The 18,388-nt window shown below is 45.8% G+C and overlaps 1 protein-coding gene across 1 annotated transcript in view; it reads right to left on the bottom strand.

Annotated features, from left to right (window-relative positions):
• Positions 1–18,388, bottom strand: part of LOC139381915 (LMBR1 domain containing 1) — a 273,723-nt gene that overhangs the window by 28,009 nt on the left and 227,326 nt on the right. Inside the window, exons 14-15 of the mRNA XM_071125774.1 lie at positions 16,215–16,364; positions 12,979–13,045 (exon numbers count right to left, since the gene is read on the bottom strand). Of these exons, the coding sequence (XP_070981875.1) occupies positions 12,979–13,045; positions 16,215–16,364 (217 nt within the window). The remainder of the gene's footprint in view (positions 1–12,978; positions 13,046–16,214; positions 16,365–18,388) is intronic.

The raw sequence follows: 18,388 nt of genomic DNA, 5'->3' as shown, positions 1-18,388 counted from the left end.
GATCAGCCTGTAGTGTGGTTTTCCACTTTAATTTTGAGTGTGACTCCAAATCCAGACCTCCATGGGTTGATAAATTTCATTTCCATTGATAATTTTTGTGTGATTTTGTTGTCAGCACATTCAACTATGTAAAGAAAAAATATTTAAGAAGAATATTTAATTCATTCAGATCTAGGATGTGTTATTTTAGTGTTCCCTTTTGAGCAGTGTATTTATAGTCGTCTATATGTCACAAATCATATTTACACTCGTCCATGTCACAAATCATATTTACACTCATCCATATGTCACAAATCATATTTACACTCGTCCATATGTCACAAATCATATTTACACTCATCCATATGTCACAAATCATATTTACACTCATCCATATGTCACAAATCATATTTACACTCATCCATATGTCACAAATCATATTTACACTCATCCATATGTCACAAATCATATTTACACTCATCCATATGTCACAAATCATATTTACAGTCGTCCATTGTCACAAATCATATTTACACTCATCCATATGTCACAAATCATATTTACACTCGTCCATATGTCACAAATCAGATATAGATGACATGAACATACGGTAAATTATGACAGGACACAGGATCAATCTCATATGTTAACATGGCCTACTAGGGCCCGTTGAGGACATTCTGTTTTAAAGCATGTTATCTCAGTCGAAGATCAACCTCATATGTTAACATGGCCCACTAGGGCAGTGTTTCCCAACCCTGGACCTGTTGGGAGTACTCGAGAACCAGGGTTGGGAAACACTGCCCTAGGGCCCTATGATGACATTCTGTTTTAAAGCCTGCCATCTCAGTCCAGGATCAACCTCATATGTTAACATGGCCCACTAGGGCCCTATGAGGACATTCTGTTTTAAAGCCTGCCATCTCAGTCCAGGATCAACCTCATATGTTAACATGACCCACTAGAGTCTCTTCTCTGGGTTACGGCTTACATAAAACACATGCTACTTTCTCTCCTGTCCCTGCTCTCACAGAGATTAGTATTTTCTGTATGGCACATGCTAATATGTTCACTTAGCAGACACTTTTATCCAGTGACCTACAGAACTGTCAATAAGGGCAGTGACACATATTCAGTATATGTGGCCCATACGGGAAGCGAACCCACAACCCTGGTGTTGCTAGCTTAGCACCATGCTCTAACTTTGGTGTTGCTTGTTAAGCCCAATACTCTAACCCTGGTGTTGCTTGCTTAGCACCATGCGCTAACCCTGGTGTTGCTTGCTTAGCACCATGCGCTAACCCTGGTGTTGCTTGTTAAGCCCAATGCTCTAACCCTAGTGTTGCTAGCTCAGCAACATGCTCTAACCCTGGTGTTGCTAGCTCAGCACCATGCTCCAACCCACAAACCTGGTGTTGCTAGCTAAGCCCCAGATCTAACCTTGGTGTTGCTAGCTCAGCAACATGCTCCAACCCTGGTGTTGCTAGCTCAGCACCATGCTCCAACCCACAAACCTGGTGTTGCTAGCTAAGCCCCAGATCTAACCTTGGTGTTGCTAGCTAAGCCTCATGCTCTAACCCTGGTGTTGCTAGTTTAGCACCATGCTCTAATCCTGGTGTTGCTAGTTTAGCACCATGCTTTAACCCTGGTGTTGCTAGTTAAGCCCCATGATCTAACCTTGGTGTTGCTAGTTAAGCCTCATGCTCTAATCCTGGTGTTGCTAGCTTAGCACCATGCTCTAACCCTGGTGTTGCTAGTTAAGCCCCATGATCTAACCTTGGTGTTGCTAGTTAAGCCCCATGATCTAACCTTGGTGTTGCTAGCTTAGCACCATGCTCTAACCCTGGTGTTGCTAGTTTAGCACCATGCTCTAACCCTGGTGTTGCTAGTTTAGCACCATGCTCTAACCCTGGTGTTGCTAGCTAAGCACCATGCTCTAACCCTGGTGTTGCTAGCTAAGCACCATGCTCTAACCCTGGTGTTGCTATCTAAGCCCCGTGCTCTAACCCTGGTGTTGCTAGATAAGCCTCGTGCTCTAACTAACGCACCGAGTCATCAGAACCACGTAGGAAACGCAGGTACAACAGTCAGTCAACCCCAATCTCACTAAGGGAGAAGAGAGCAGAAAGCATTTCATGTCTCAGTCATTTTGATTTGCAGCTGAACGTATTGAAACACCCCCTGTTTCACCATGGTAGCCATGGTAACCCACTTGATCTTGCAGAAGCATAGGCTGTAGGGCTCGTGTCTCGCTGTGGCGACCGAGATACATGATAATATTATCCATTACTGTAAGACTGGAGAGAGCCATGTTTACTGTTCCTTACTGATTGCTTATTTCACTTTTGTTTATTATCTATTTCACTTGCTTTGGCAATGTAAACATGTTTCCCAATAAAACCCTTTGAATTGAATAAAGCGAAACAGAGAGCGAGAGAGAGAATCATTCTTCTTCGCTGACCGGGTTCCTCTGTAACTAAACATGATTCAAATGAACTTCTCCAAGTGTGATGAAAGTTCCTCTTCTCTGTCAGTTCAGAAGGCAGGTAACAGGTCCTGATAGGAGTGTGGCTGGTCCCCAGGTCTGAGGATACGGCTTTCAAGAGAGAGAGAAGTAGCAAACATTCATTGTTGTTTGATCATGGTGTTCAAAAGAGATGAGTAGAACCTAATGAATTGATAATGAAAGAATTGACATGGACACATCTGAGACAAAATAGTGGATGTGGAAACTGAATTCTAGTTGACATCTTGCCCCTGTATCACTTTGTGAAGGAGACCTATTGGTCTCACAAAGGAAATGCATGTTCATGGAAGAGACAACATGAAGTTGTGATTTAAACCCTCCCTTCCTCTGTCTCACAACCAAAAAGACACCGCCACCCTCACGGAAAAGACACATTGAGGCTCTTAAAGGCTTGGATTGATCTGTGCCCCAACACTACACTCTACAGAGCAAAGGGTTGGTACTGACAGGGAGAGGGGGTGTGTTCAAATCTCTCCCCATTCCAATCGCAACCAGACTCTGGCCTACTCTTTGAAGTGTGGCAACATCATGTCCGTTTCTGGTGGGCAGTGACGGTCCCTCCCAGTCCCATGTGTTGTCTCAGCTGGACACTTCCTAGTCCGTTGTGCTAACGGCTGTTATGCGAGACGGCCAAAAGAGGCCCAGGCTGGTACTGTCATACCCTTTTCACACTACAGCGCCAACCCAAACCATACTGTGCTGACTCTTACTGTTTCACATTGTCCTTTCCACCACGGTTCAAACCACTACGGTGGATGCATAATCAGGCCAGCACAGTACGGCTGCACTTGGCTCGCTAGTGTTGAAAGCATATAGGCTGGTCGGAGGAGTCGGTACGTGTTCCGTTGTATAAAAGCCTGGCAGTGTCTCAATAACTTGACATTGGATATGCTCCCTGGTGAACAGCTAGTGGGAAATGGACTTGGGCATACAGGGAAGGCAGGCAGGGATAACCACAGCCATAAATATACATGCATGTATACTGCTTCTATAGACAGAATTGTATGGCTCTGGGGATAACAGAAGAAATACAACTAGGGGCTCCATATCCTCTTCTTTTGGGTACGCCTTTCCATTCACTTTCCAAACAGGTGTGTAATTCTGAACATCTAAAGGTCATGAGCCCTCACGTTCTGATCATACAGTAATATGGGTTGTATCTTTGTGGTGCATCATGGGTGTGTTCATAAAGAGTACATCATTACTGTTCTGATCTACCATGAGGATGTTCCTGTGCTGCCTAGATCGTGTGGTGGAAAGATACAGTGGTTGAAGGATGCAGTGCACACCCTCAGCATGCTGACCTCAAAGACCTGGCTATCCCCTCAGCCACTGGCTTCCACTGTCCCCTCAGCCACTGGCTTCCACTGTCCCCCCAGCCACTGGCTTCCACTGTCCCCCCAGCCACTGGCTTTCACTGTCCCCTCAGCCACTGGCTTCCACTGTCCCCTCAGCCACTGGCTTTCACTGTCCCCCCAGCCACTGGCTTTCACTACCCCCCTCAGCCACTGGCTTCCACTGGCCCCCACTGGCCCCTCCGGCACTGGCTTCCACTGTCCCCTCAGCCACTGGCTTCCACTGTCCCCTCAGCCTTTGGCTTCCACTGTCCCCTCAGCCACTGGCTTTCACTACCCCCCTCAACTCAGCCACTGGCTTTCACTACCCCCCTCAACTCAGCCACTGGCTTTCACTACCCCCCTCAACTCAGCCACTGGCTTCCACTGTCCCCTCAGCCACTGGCTTCCACTGTCCCCTCAGCCACTGGCTTTCACTACCCCCCTCAACTCAGCCACTGGCGTTCACTACCCCCCTCAGCCACTGGCTTCCACTGTCCCCCTCAGCCACTGGCTTCCACTGTCCCCCTCAGCCACTGTCCCCTCAGCCACTGGCTTTCACTGTCCCCTCAGCCACTGGCTTTCACTGTCCCCTCAGCCACTGGCTTCCACTGTCCCCTCAGCCACTGGCTTTCACTGTCCCCTCAGCCACTGGCTTTCACTGTCCCCTCAGCCACTGGCTTCCACTGTCCCCTCAGCCACTGGCTTCCACTGTCCCCTCAGCCACTGGCTTTCACTGTCCCCTCAGCCACTGGCTTCCACTGTCCCCTCAGCCACTGGCTTCCACTGTCCCCCCAGCCACTGGCTTCCACTGTCCCCTCAGCCACTGGCTTCCACTGTCCCCTCAGCCACTGGCTTCCACTGTCCCCTCAGCCACTGGCTTCCAATGTCCCCTGAGCCACTGGCTTCCACTGTCCCCTCAGCCACTGGCTTCCACTGTCCCCTCAGCCACTGGCTTCCACTGTCCCCTCAGCCACTGGCTTTCACTGTCCCCCTCAGCCACTGTCCCCTCAGCCACTGGCTTCCACTGTCCCCTCAGCCACTGGCTTCCACTGTCCCCCTCAGCCACTGTCCCCTCAGCCACTGGCTTTCACTGTCCCCTCAGCCACTGGCTTCCACTGTCCCCCTCAGCCACTGTCCCCTCAGCCACTGGCTTTCACTGTCCCCTCAGCCACTGGCTTCCACTGTCCCCTCAATCCACACGTCACTATTTCTCCTGCTAAAACACTTTCCAGTGTAGTGGGCTTTACACATTATTTCAATGCATTTGCTAGTCCCTTTGGGTTAATAACGTGCTTCAAACTGTAAACTGTATTTCAAGAATCATGCTCTGATTCACTTAGAGGCTACACATTCCCTCCTAAGTAGCTGAAAATGTTACATAAGCAAAGTTGGAATGGACATGTTCCGTTAAAATGTTGGCTATTTTCAAACGCTTCTTCGCTAAGAGCTATGCCATTTCTAAGAGCTGAACCCTGAGAATCATCTCCTCTGTCTGCCCTGTGCATCTCCACTGGTTTGGTCAACATCCAGGGCTTATAGTGTTTGCTCTCTGCAACCAATTTAGCTGGAGGTAGTCAAAAAAGGTTTTATACTGTAGCACCTCACACATACAAACACACACACAGCCTCATACTGCAGCATCCCACACATACAAACACACACACAGCCTCATACTGCAGCATCCCACACATACAAACACACACACAGCCTCATACTGCAGCATCACACACATACAAACACACACACAGCCTCATACTGCAGCATCACACACATACAAACACACACACAGCCTCATACTGCAGCATCCCACACATACAAACACACACACAGCCTCATACTGCAGCATCCCACACACACAGCCTCATACTGCAGCATCCCACACACACAGCCTCATACTGCAGCATCCCACACATACAAACACACACACAGCCTCATACTGCAGCATCCCACACATACAAACACACACACAGCCTCATACTGCAGCATCCCACACATACAAACACACACACAGCCTCATACTGCAGCATCCCACACATACAAACACACACACAGCCTCATACTGCAGCATCCCACACATACAAACACACACACAGCCTCATACTGCAGCATCCCACACATACAAACACACACACAGCCTCATACTGCAGCATCCCACACATACAAACACACACACAGCCTCATACTGCAGCATCCCACACATACAAACACACACACAGCCTCATACTGCAGCATCCCACACATACAAACACACACACAGCCTCATACTGCAGCATCCCACACATACAAACACACACACAGCCTCATACTGCAGCATCCCACACATACAAACACACACACAGCCTCATACTGCAGCATCCCACACATACAAACACACACACAGCCTCATACTGCAGCATCCCACACATACAAACACACACACAGCCTCATACTGCAGCATCCCACACATACAAACACACACACAGCCTCATACTGCAGCATCCCACACATACAAACACACACACAGCCTCATACTGCAGCATCCCTCACATACAAACACACACACAGCCTCATACTGCAGCATCCCACACATACAAACACACACACAGCCTCATACTGCAGCATCCCACACATACAAACACACACACAGCCTCATACTGCAGCATCCCACACATACAAACACACACACAGCCTCATACTGCAGCATCCCACACATACAAACACACACACAGCCTCATACTGCAGCATCCCACACATACAAACACACACACAGCCTCATACTGCAGCATCCCACACATACAAACACACACACAGCCTCATACTGCAGCATCCCACACATACAAACACACACACAGCCTCATACTGCAGCACCTCACACATACAAACACACACACAGCCTCATACTGCAGCATCCCACACATACAAACACACACACAGCCTCATACTGCAGCATCCCACACATACAAACACACACACAGCCTCATACTGCAGCATCCCACACATACAAACACACACACAGCCTCATACTGCAGCATCCCACACATACAAACACACACACAGCCTCATACTGCAGCATCCCACACATACAAACACACACACAGCCTCATACTGCAGCATCCCACACATACAAACACACACACAGCCTCATACTGCAGCATCCCACACATACAAACACACACACAGCCTCATACTGCAGCATCCCCCACATACAAACACACACACAGCCTCACACTGCAGCATCCCACACATGTCCTCACACACATCCTCCTCACAAATCCCAATCCAGGATAGAGCAAGTTGTCATCCCATAGTTTAATATACTGTGCAAACGCTACCGTGTGTTGCTCAAATAACATGTCTGAGGACCCACATCCTGTCTCAACCAAGGTGTCATTCAACAGCTTACTGGACTGTGAAAACACTACAAAATGTTTCTAGAACATCACGCAAACATGTCTCAATATAGCCACAAATACTGCTCCCCCTGTAAAGTGTTTGTCTTAGCCGGAGTGCAAAATTATCATAAAATACATACATTGAATACATAAACACAACAGTTTGCTAGCTTTCAGTAGCGCTCTCTAGCTTCCTAGTGAGGCACTAACAACTCCCATAGCGTTAGAAGAGCTACAGTACACAACCTGATGTGGAGTCAGTAGCTGCTACAGTACATAACCTGATGTGGAGTCAGTAGCTGCTACAGTACATAACCTGATGTGGAGTCAGTAGCTGCTACAGTACATAACCTGATGTGGAGCCAGCTGCTGCTCCAGTACATAACCTGATGTGGAGCCAGCTGCTGCTACAGTAAATAACCTGATGTGGAGCCAGCTGCTGCTACAGTACATTCCCTGATGTGGAGCCCGCTGCTGCTACAGTACATAACCTGATGTGGAGTCAGTAGCTGCTACAGTACATAACCTGATGTGGAGTCAGTAGCTGCTACAGTACACAACCTGATTTGGAGTCAGTAGCTGCTACAGTACATAACCTGATGTGGAGTCAGTAGCTGCTACAGTACATAACCTGATGTGGAGCCAGCTGCTGCTACAGTACATAACCTGATGTGGAGCCAGCTGCTGCTACAGTACATAACCTGATGTGGAGCCAGCTGCTGCTACAGTAAATAACCTGATGTGGAGTCAGTAGCTGCTACAGTACATAACCTGATGTGGAGTCAGTAGCTGCTACAGTACATAACCTGATGTGGAGTCAGTAGCTGCTACAGTACATAACCTGATGTGGAGTCAGTAGCTGCTACAGTACATAACCTGATGTGGAGCCAGCTGCTGCTACAGTACATAACCTGATGTGGAGTCAGTAGCTGCTACAGTACATAACCTGATGTGGAGTCAGTAGCTGCTACAGTACATAACCTGATGTGGAGCCAGCTGCTGCTCCAGTACATAACCTGATGTGGAGCCAGCTGCTGCTACAGTACATAACCTGATGTGGAGTCAGTAGCTGCTACAGTACATAACCTGATGTGGAGCCAGCTGCTGCTACAGTACATAACCTGATTTGGAGTCAGTAGCTGCTACAGTACATAACCTGATGTGGAGTCAGTAGCTGCTACAGTACATAACCTGATGTGGAGTCAGTAGTTGCTACAGTACACAACCTGATTTGGAGTCAGTAGCTGCTACAGTACATAACCTGATGTGGAGTCAGTTGCTGCTACAGTACATAACTTGATGTGGACCCAGCTGCTGCTACAGTACATAACCTGATGTAGAGTCAGTAGCTGCTACAGTACATAACCTGATGTGGAGCCAGTAGCTGCTACAGTACATAACCTGATGTGGAACCAGCTGCTGCTACAGTACATAACCTGATGTGGAACCAGCTGCTACTACAGTACATAACCTGATGTGGAACCAGCTGCTGCTACAGTACAGTACAGTACAGTACAATAAAGTACAGAACGTGCGTGTGTGTGTGTGAGAGAAGCTTTATCCAGATACTGCTGGTGGGCGGCGAGGGAGGGATGGTTACAGAGTGTGACCACAGATGGGAAAGGCCAGACCCACACAAACAGATTGTGAGGCTGTGATATCTGGCAAGCGGAGGGTGAAAAATAGCGTCGGTTTAAACTGTGAAGTCGACTGGAGAAGGATTGATTTGTGGTAACCCCGCAGAGCAGCTTCTGTGCAGCAGATTGATGCTTCATTGTGACAGACAGGAAGCCCAAACTGGGTCCAAGAGTCACATGATACTGTATTCACTAACAAGTCAAACTGGGTCCAAGAGTCACATGATACTGTATTCACTAACAAGTCAAACTGTGTCCAAGATTCAAATACTATATTCCTCACTAACAAGGGAGATGCATGCTCTGTGCTGCCTCTGTGGCCAATACTTAAGATAATCAATCTCTCTCTCTCACTCATCCAAACATTCAGACATGTATAATATACGATCTGTATCCTGACGAGAGGGTGTGTAATACAGAGATGGCTTTCATTGGTTGGTAATGGTGCTGAAGTGGTTGAAATATACAGGAAACTTCAACCGATTAGACTGATCAACTCCTTTATGTAGCCTTCACTTAAATCATGACAACTGTTCCTTGTGCTGAGAGAATAACTGAATTCAAGTCATTATGAAAGCTTGGTTGTCTCTCTCTCATTGGTTCACTGAGAGAAGAACTGTCTTCAAAACATTATGAAAGCTTGGTTGTCTCTCTCTCATTGGTTCACTGAGAGAAGAACTGTCTTCAATACATTATGAAAGCTTGGTTGTCTCTCTCTCGTTGGTTCACTGAGAGAAGAACTGTCTTCAATACATTATGAAAGCTTGGTTGTCTCTCTCTCATTGGTTCACTGAGAGAAGAACTGTCTTCAATACATTATGAAAGCTTGGTTGTCTCTCTCTCGTTGGTTCACTGAGAGAAGAACTGTCTTCAAGTCATTATGAAAGCTTGGTTGTCTCTCTCTCATTGGTTCACAGAGAAGAACTGTCTTCAATACATTATGAAAGCTTGGCTGCCTCTCGCTCGTTCACTGACATATTGACAGTAGCTACATATTCCCAGCTCAGTTTAATTATAATTCCAGAGCTACATATGAGTGCACTCCTCTGGATGTCTTGGGCCAAAAGGACAACCCAAGTCATCCAAGCATTACATTCCTCGCTCCCTATGAAAGCTTTCTATAGGCCTTCTGTGAATCTGTGAAATTCCAAAACTGCAAACCTTCTGTCTAATGAAGGAATTACATGATTATGTAAAAGGTCTGTTGTTTGAGAAATCATAGACGAATCCGTAATGTAGCAATATGAATACGTACTCAGAATACAATACATATCTGTAATGTAACACCATCAGGAAGTATTCACACCCCTTGACTTAAACATTTTGTTGTGTTACTGCCTGAATTGAAAATGGATTAAATATATATATTTTATACATAATAGCCTATCATGAACAAAATGAAAACATGTTTTTAGAAATGTTTACTAATTTATTGAAAATGAAATACAGACATGAGTCAATACATGTTAGTATCACCATTGGCTGTGATTACAGCAGCGAGTCTTTCTGGGAGAGATTCAAGCTGTGAGACTAAGAGCTTTGCACACCTGGATTGTGCAATATTTGCACATTTTTATTTTTACAATTCTTCAAGCTCTGTTAAGTTGGTTGCTGATCATTGCTGGAGAGCCATTTTCAAGTCTTGCCATAGATTTTCAAGACGATTTAAGTCAAAACTGTAACTAGGCTACTCAACGTTGTCTCGGTAAGCAACTCCAATGTATATTTGGCCTTGTGTTTCAGGTTGTTGTCCAGCTGAAAGGTTAATTTGTCTTCCAGTGTCTGGTGGAAAGCAGACTGAACAAGGTTTTCTTCTAGGATTTTGCCTGTGCTAAGCTCTATTCTTTTTTGGGGGTTTTATACTAAAAGATTCATACCCATAACTTGATGCAGTCACCACCATGCTTGAGAAAATGCCACATTCTTTTGCTGTTTTATTTTACTTTTTTTGCAAACAGGAAGCATGAGTTGGAATATTTTTAACGAGTTGAGTCTATGGGGGCGCTATTTCATTATTGGATAAAAAAACGTGCCCGTTTTAAGCGCAATATTTTGTCACGAAAAAATGCTCGACTATGCATATAATTGACAGCTTTGGAAAGCTGTTTTCATTATGCACAAGCTAATATTTCAGAGGTCGCAAAAGAACAAAAACAACAGCCGACCGGTATGTTTGTTGGTGGTTGATTTTACAAAATCTACATTAGCTCTAATCTAAAATCATTAGAATTTCAGTTGGTGCAACCACCCAGTGTGGGTTAACGATAGCCACGACTTCAACTCCACTAGACCACTGTATCCAACCTCTCACCCTGTGAGCCACCTGCACCAGCTCATAACTCCAACTTCTCTGAAGTACTGTATCCCCACATCTCTCCCTCTGAGCCACCTTACAACTCCAACTTCTCTGAAGTACTGTATCCCCACATCTCTCCCTCTGAGCCACCTTACAACTCCAACTTCTCTGAAGTACTGTATCCCCACATCTCTCCCTCTGAGCCACCTTACAACTCCAACTTCTCTGAAGTACTGTATCCTCACATCTCTCCCTCTGAGCCACCTTACAACTCCAACTTCTCTGAAGGACTGTATCCCCACATCTCTCCCTCTGAGCCACCTTACAACTCCAACTTCTCTGAAGGACTGTATCCCCACATCTCTCCCTCTGAGCCACCTTACAACTCCAACTTCTCTGAAGTACTGTATCCCCACATCTCTCCCTCTGAGCCACCTTACAACTCCAACTTCTCTGAAGTACTGTATCCCCACATCTCTCCCTCTGAGCCACCTTACAACTCCAACTTCTCTGAAGTACTGTATCCCCACATCCCTCCCTCTGAGCCACCTTACAACTCCAACTTCTCTGAAGTACTGTATCCCCACATCTCTCCCCCTGAGCCACCTTACAACTCCAACTTCTCTGAAGTACTGTATCCCCACATCTCTCCCTCTGAGCCACCTTACAACTCCAACTTCTCTGAAGTACTGTATCTCCACATCTCTCCCTCTGAGCCACCTTACAACTCCAACTTCTCTGAAGTACTGTATCCCCACATCTCTCCCTCTGAGCCACCTTACAACTCCAACTTCTCTGAAGTACTGTATCCCCACATCTCTCCCTCTGAGCCACCTTACAACTCCAACTTCTCTGAAGTACTGTATCTCCACATCTCTCCCTCTGAGCCACCTTACAACTCCAACTTCTCTGAAGTACTGTATCCCCACATCTCTCCCTCTGAGCCACCTTACAACTCCACCTTCTCTGAAGTACTGTATCCCCACATCTCTCCCTCTGAGCCACCTTCGTCCCTGAGCACTTCCTCCCAAACGTGGAAAACACAGGGACTGATTTAGACCTGGGACACCAGGTGGGTGCAATTCATTATCAGGTAGAACAGAAAACCCTGCAGGCTCCGGACCTCGTAGGGTAAGAGTTGAATACCCCTGCCCTATATAGTGCAGTCCTTTTGATAAGGCTCTCTGTCTAATGTAGTGCACTACATAAGGAATAGGGTGCCATTTGGGAAACATACACTATCTAAGACAGGCCCGCTCTGCCTCGAGCATTAGGCAGGATGAATAAATGCATGTGATCCAGCTCGCTGGAATAGGAATGATGCATATTCCCGTTTGTGTCTGCATGGCTGACTTTACCGTAGTAACTATTGAGGAGGCTAGGAGGCCATGTAATCCATCAGTAAATGCTTGTCCTTGACATTAATTCATCTTGGTTGAATAATGAATGATACCAAAGAAGGTCTTGTGTACCACTGTTGGGCATGAGGATAACTCGCCTCTACACCACCATCTCTTTGTCTGTGTCCAAAATGCCACCCCAGTCATTATTTAGTGCAATACTTTTGACCAAGGCCCATGGTAGAAAGTAGTGCACTAAATAGGGAATAGGGTGCCATTTGGGATGTAGCCCTTTTGTGAGATATTAAACATTGAACATATATTCTAATGTGTTCATTATATATTACACGCTTCCTTCTTTATCCCGAGTCTTCTTTCCTCTGATGGACTGGTAGGTCTCTACGTATGGAAAAAATATAGCATCTTGCTGTACTGCTAGAGATAGTCTTCGTGTGTGTGTGTGTGTGTGTGTGTGTAGCTGGCAGTCTTACCTTGAGGTGCGTCGGCATCACAGGTCTTGGTAGTCCAAGTGTTATTATTCTCTGGTGGCATCGGGCTCTGATCAAACACACACACAAAAAGAGGCATGTTTCTCTTGTCTATAGCAAACAAAGTATCCAGTACTGTTTGTTTGCTATAATATGAAGGATGTGCACTTAAACTAACTAAGCGTACACAGTTTTCCATTCAACTCAACTGCAATCCAGAAAATAAAACATGTATGGCCATCATTGTGTTCCACCAAGGTGTGTAGCTAAGGCAGCTAAGGTAGCTAATGAGGCTAATGTGGCTAATGAGCCTAAGACAGCTAATGTAGCTAATGAGGCTAAGGCAGCTAATGTAGCTAATGAGGCTAATGTAGCTAATGAGGCTAAGGCAGCTAATGCACTAATGCAACTAATGTAGCTAATATAATAACTGTTCGTTATCATATTTTGTTGTGCTGCCATTTACATTTAAAAGCACATGTTTATCCTCCAACCAATCATGAACCAAAGCCTTTAGGAGGATTCAGGAGGATGGAACCCTCACTCCTTCAGGAGGATTTGGGAGGATGTAAACCTTACCCCTTCAGGAGGATTCAGGAGGATGGAACCCTCACTCTTTTAGGAGGATTCAGGAGGATGGAACCCTCACTCCTTTAGGAGGATTCAGGAGGATGGAACCCTCACTCCTTTAGGAGGAGTCAGGAGGATGGAACCCTCACTCCTTTAGGGGGATTCAGGAGGATGGAACCCACTCTCCTTTAGGGGGATTCAGGAGGATGGAACCCTCACTCCTTTAGGGGGATTCAGGAGGATGGAACCCTCACTCCTTTAGGAGGATTCAGGAGGATGGAACCCTCACTCCTTTAGGAGGATTCAGGAGGATGGAACCCTCACTCCTTTAGGAGGATTCAGGAGGATGGAACCCTCACTCCTTTAGGAGGATTCAGGAGGATGGAACCCTCACTCCTTTAGGAGGAGTCAGGAGGATGGAACCCACTCTCCTTCAGGAGGAGTCAGGAGGATGAAACCCTCACTCCATCAGGAGGATGGAACCCTCACTCCTTCACGAGGATTCAGGAGGATGGAACCATCACTCCTTCAGGAGGATGGAACCCTCACTCCTTCAGGAGGATGGAACCCTCCTCTCCTTCAGGAAGATTCAGGAGGATGGAACCCTTACTCCTCACTCCTTCAGTTTGTTAGATATAATCCACCCAAATTGACAGTGATACCCAAATGGAAGAATGTTATAGCAGGGTTTAAGTTATAAATCCCCTGGTTCCCTGTTCCAATGGATCAGAAGGAGACAATGGTATTAAGGACAGAGAGAGAGATGATGAATGAGGCTGGGTATAGGGGTGAACAGTATTGGTGTGTGTTTGTGATGTGGATTTGCACTCATTAAAATATCTTTGCTTAGAGTTCTAACATTATTAATGACTTGCTTTTTTACACAAGATATGACCCCTCCCCCCCAGACATTCTCAACCTTTTGAAGAACATATCAAGACTGTTTCAAGGACAGCTTTTTTCCATCTACGTAACATTGTAAAAATCAGAAACTTTCTGTCCAAAAATTATGCAGAAAAGTTCATCCATGCTTTTGTCATTTCTAGGTTAAACTACTGCAATGCTCTACTTTCCGGCTCTACTATCCGGCTACCTGGATAAAGCACTAAATAAACTTCAGTTAATGCTAAACACGGCTGCTAGAATCTTGACTAGAACCAAAACATTTGATCATATTACTCCAGTGCTAGCCTCTCTACACTGGCTTCCTGTTAAGGCAAGGGCTGATTTCAAGGTTTTACTGCTAACCTACAAAGAATTACATGGGCAAAATTTTTGTGGAATGGTCTGCCTACCCATGTGAGAGACGCAGACTTGGTCTCAACTTTTAAGTCTTTATTGAAGACTCATCTCTTCAGTAGGTCCTATGATTGAGTGTAGTCTGGCCCAGGAGTGTGAAGGTGAACGGAAAGGCACTGGAGCAACGAACCGCCCTTGCTGCCTCTGCCTGGCCGGTTCCCCCCTCTCCACTGGGATTCTCTGCCTCTAACCCTATTACAGGGGCTGAGTCACTGGCTTACTGGTGCTCTTCCATGCCGTCCCTAGCAGGGGTGCGTCACTTGAGTGGGTTGAGTCACTGATGTGGTCATCCTGTCTGGGTTGGCGCCCCCCCTTGGGTTGTGCCGTGGCGGAGATCTTTGTGGGCTATACTCGGCCATTTTCTCAGGATGGTAAGTTGGTGGTTGAAGATATCCCTCTAGTGGTGTGGGGGCTGTGCTTTGGCAAAGTGGGTGGGGTTATATCCTGCCTGTTTGGCCCTGTCCGGGGGTATCGTCGGACGGGGCCACAGTGTCTACCAACTCCTACTGCCTCAGCCTCCAATATTTACTCTGCAGTAGTTTGTGTCGGGGGGCTAGGGTCAGTCTGTTATATCTGGAGTATTTCTCCTGTCTTATCCGGTGTCCTGTGTGAATTTAAGTATGCTCTCTCTAATTCTCTCTTTCTTTTTCTCTCTTTCTTTTACTGTCTCAGAGGACCTGAGTCCTAGGACCATGCCTCAGGACTACCTGGCATGATGACTCCTTGCTGTCCCAAGTCCACCTAGTCGTGCTGCTGCTCCAGATTCAACTGTTCTGCCTGCGGCTATGGAACCCTGACCTGTTCACCGGACGTGCTATCTGTCCCAGACCTGCTGTTTTCAACTCTCTAGAGACAGCAGGAGCGGTAGAGATACTCTGAATGATCGGCCCTGAAAAGCCAACTGACATTTACTCCTGAGGTGCTGACTTGTTGCACCCTCTACAACCATTGTGATTATTATTATTTGACCCTGCTGGTCATCTATGAACATTTTAACATCTTGGCCATGTTCTGGTATAATCTCCACCCGGCACAGCCAAAAGAGGACAGGCCACCCCCCATAACCTGGTTCCTCTCTAGGTTTCTTCCTCGGTTCTGGGCTTTCTAGGGAGTTTTTCCTAGCCATCGTGCTTCTACACCTGCATTGCTTGCTGTTTGGGATTTTAGGCTGGGTTTCTGTACAGCACTTTGTGACATCAGCTGATGTAAGAAGGGCTTTATAAATACATTTGATTGATTGATTGACCCCCCCCCCCCAGACACACCCCCACCCCCTCCACCCCACCCCAGACCGCCCAGACACACACACACACACATACCCCATCCCCAGATACACCCAGCCCTCCCCCACACACCCAGCCTGGGGTCACCTGCAGCAGGTAGTTCTGGCTCCCGTACATGACGTACTGCGGGGCCAGGCTGTAGATCATGAAGCTGGTGTGAAGGACAATCAGCAGTAGAATCATGCAGAGGAAGAGGAGGGCCTGGGGACGGGTTCTCTTGGGTCTGATCTTGTACAGCTGTCAGACAACACAGTTCAGTTAGATTAGTATGTCTGCTGTCAGACAACACAGTTCAGTTAGATTAGTATGTCTGCTGTCAGACAACACAGTTCAGTTAGATTAGTATGTCTGCTGTCAGACAACACAGTTCAGTTAGATTAGTATGTCTGCTGTCAGACAACACAGTTCAGTTAGATTAGTATGTCTGCTGTCAGACAACACAGTTCAGTTAGATTAGTATGTCTGCTGTCAGACAACACAGTTCAGTTAGATTAGTATGTCTGCTGTCAGACAACACAATTCAGTTAGATTAGTATGTCTGCTGTCAGACAACACAATTCAGTTAGATTAGTATGTCTGCTGTCAGACAACACAGTTCAGTTAGATTAGTATGTCTGCTGTCAGACAACACAATTCAGTTAGATTAGTATGTCTGCTGTCAGACAACACAGTTCAGTTAGATTAGTATGTCTGCTGTCAGACAACACAGTTCAGTTAGATTAGTATGTCTGCTGTCAGACAACACAGTTCAGTTAGATTAGTATGTCTGCTGTCAGACAACACAGTTCAGTTAGATTAGTATGTCTGCTGTCAGACAACACAGTTCAGTTAGATTAGTATGTCTGCTGTCAGACAACACAGTTCAGTTAGATTAGTATGTCTGCTGTCAGACAACACAGTTCAGTTAGATTAGTATGTCTGCTGTCAGACAACACAGTTCAGTTAGATTAGTATGTGTGCTGTCAGACAACACAGTTCAGTTAGATTAGTATGTCTGCTGTCAGACAACACAGTTCAGTTAGATTAGTATGTCTGCTGTCAGACAACACAGTTCAGTTAGATTAGTATGTGTGCTGTCAGACAACACAGTTCAGTTAGATTAGTATGTCTGCTGTCAGACAACACAGTTCAGTTAGATTAGTATGTCTGCTGTCAGACAACACAGTTCAGTTAGATTAGTATGTCTGCTGTCAGACAACACAGTTCAGTTAGATTAGTATGTCTGCTGTCAGACAACACAGTTCAGTTAGATTAGTATGTCTGCTGTCAGACAACACAGTTCAGTTAGATTAGTATGTCTGCTGTCAGACAACACAGTTCAGTTAGATTAGTATGTCTGCTGTCAGACAACACAGTTCAGTTAGATTAGTATGTCTGCTGTCAGACAACACAGTTCAGTTAGATTAGTATGTCTGCTGTCAGACAACACAGTTCAGTTAGATTAGTATGTCTGCTGTCAGACAACACAGTTCAGTTAGATTAGTATGTCTGCTGTCAGACAACACAGTTCAGTTAGATTAGTATGTCTGCTGTCAGACAACACAATTCAGTTAGATTAGTATGTCTGCTGTCAGACAACACAGTTCAGTTAGATTAGTATGTCTGCTGTCAGACAACACAGTTCAGTTAGATTAGTATGTCTGCTGTCAGACAACACAGTTCAGTTAGATTAGTATGTCTGCTGTCAGACAACACAGTTCAGTTAGATTAGTATGTCTGCTGTCAGACAACACAGTTCAGTTAGATTAGTATGTCTGCTGTGTCAGACAACACAGTTCAGTTAGATTAGTATGTCTGCTGTCAGACAACACAGTTCAGTTAGATTAGTATGTCTGCTGTCAGACAACACAGTTCAGTTAGATTAGTATGTCTGCTGTCAGACAACACAGTTCAGTTAGATTAGTATGTCTGCTGTCAGACAACACAATTCAGTTAGATTAGTATGTCTGCTGTCAGACAACACAGTTCAGTTAGATTAGTATGTCTGCTGTCAGACAACACAGTTCAGTTAGATTAGTATGTCTGCTGTCAGACAACACAATTCAGTTAGATTAGTATGTCTGCTGTCAGACAACACAGTTCAGTTAGATTAGTATGTCTGCTGTCAGACAACACAGTTCAGTTAGATTAGTATGTCTGCTGTCAGACAACACAGTTCAGTTAGATTAGTATGTCTGCTGTCAGACAACACAGTTCAGTTAGATTAGTATGTCTGCTGTCAGACAACACAGTTCAGTTAGATTAGTATGTCTGCTGTCAGA

The sequence above is a fragment of the Oncorhynchus clarkii genome, chromosome 23, assembly GCF_045791955.1.
Source record: "Oncorhynchus clarkii lewisi isolate Uvic-CL-2024 chromosome 23, UVic_Ocla_1.0, whole genome shotgun sequence".
Classification (NCBI taxonomy): domain Eukaryota; kingdom Metazoa; phylum Chordata; class Actinopteri; order Salmoniformes; family Salmonidae; genus Oncorhynchus; species Oncorhynchus clarkii.
The sequence above is the reverse complement of the archived record's forward strand: the minus strand, read 5'-3'. Positions and strand labels throughout refer to the sequence as shown.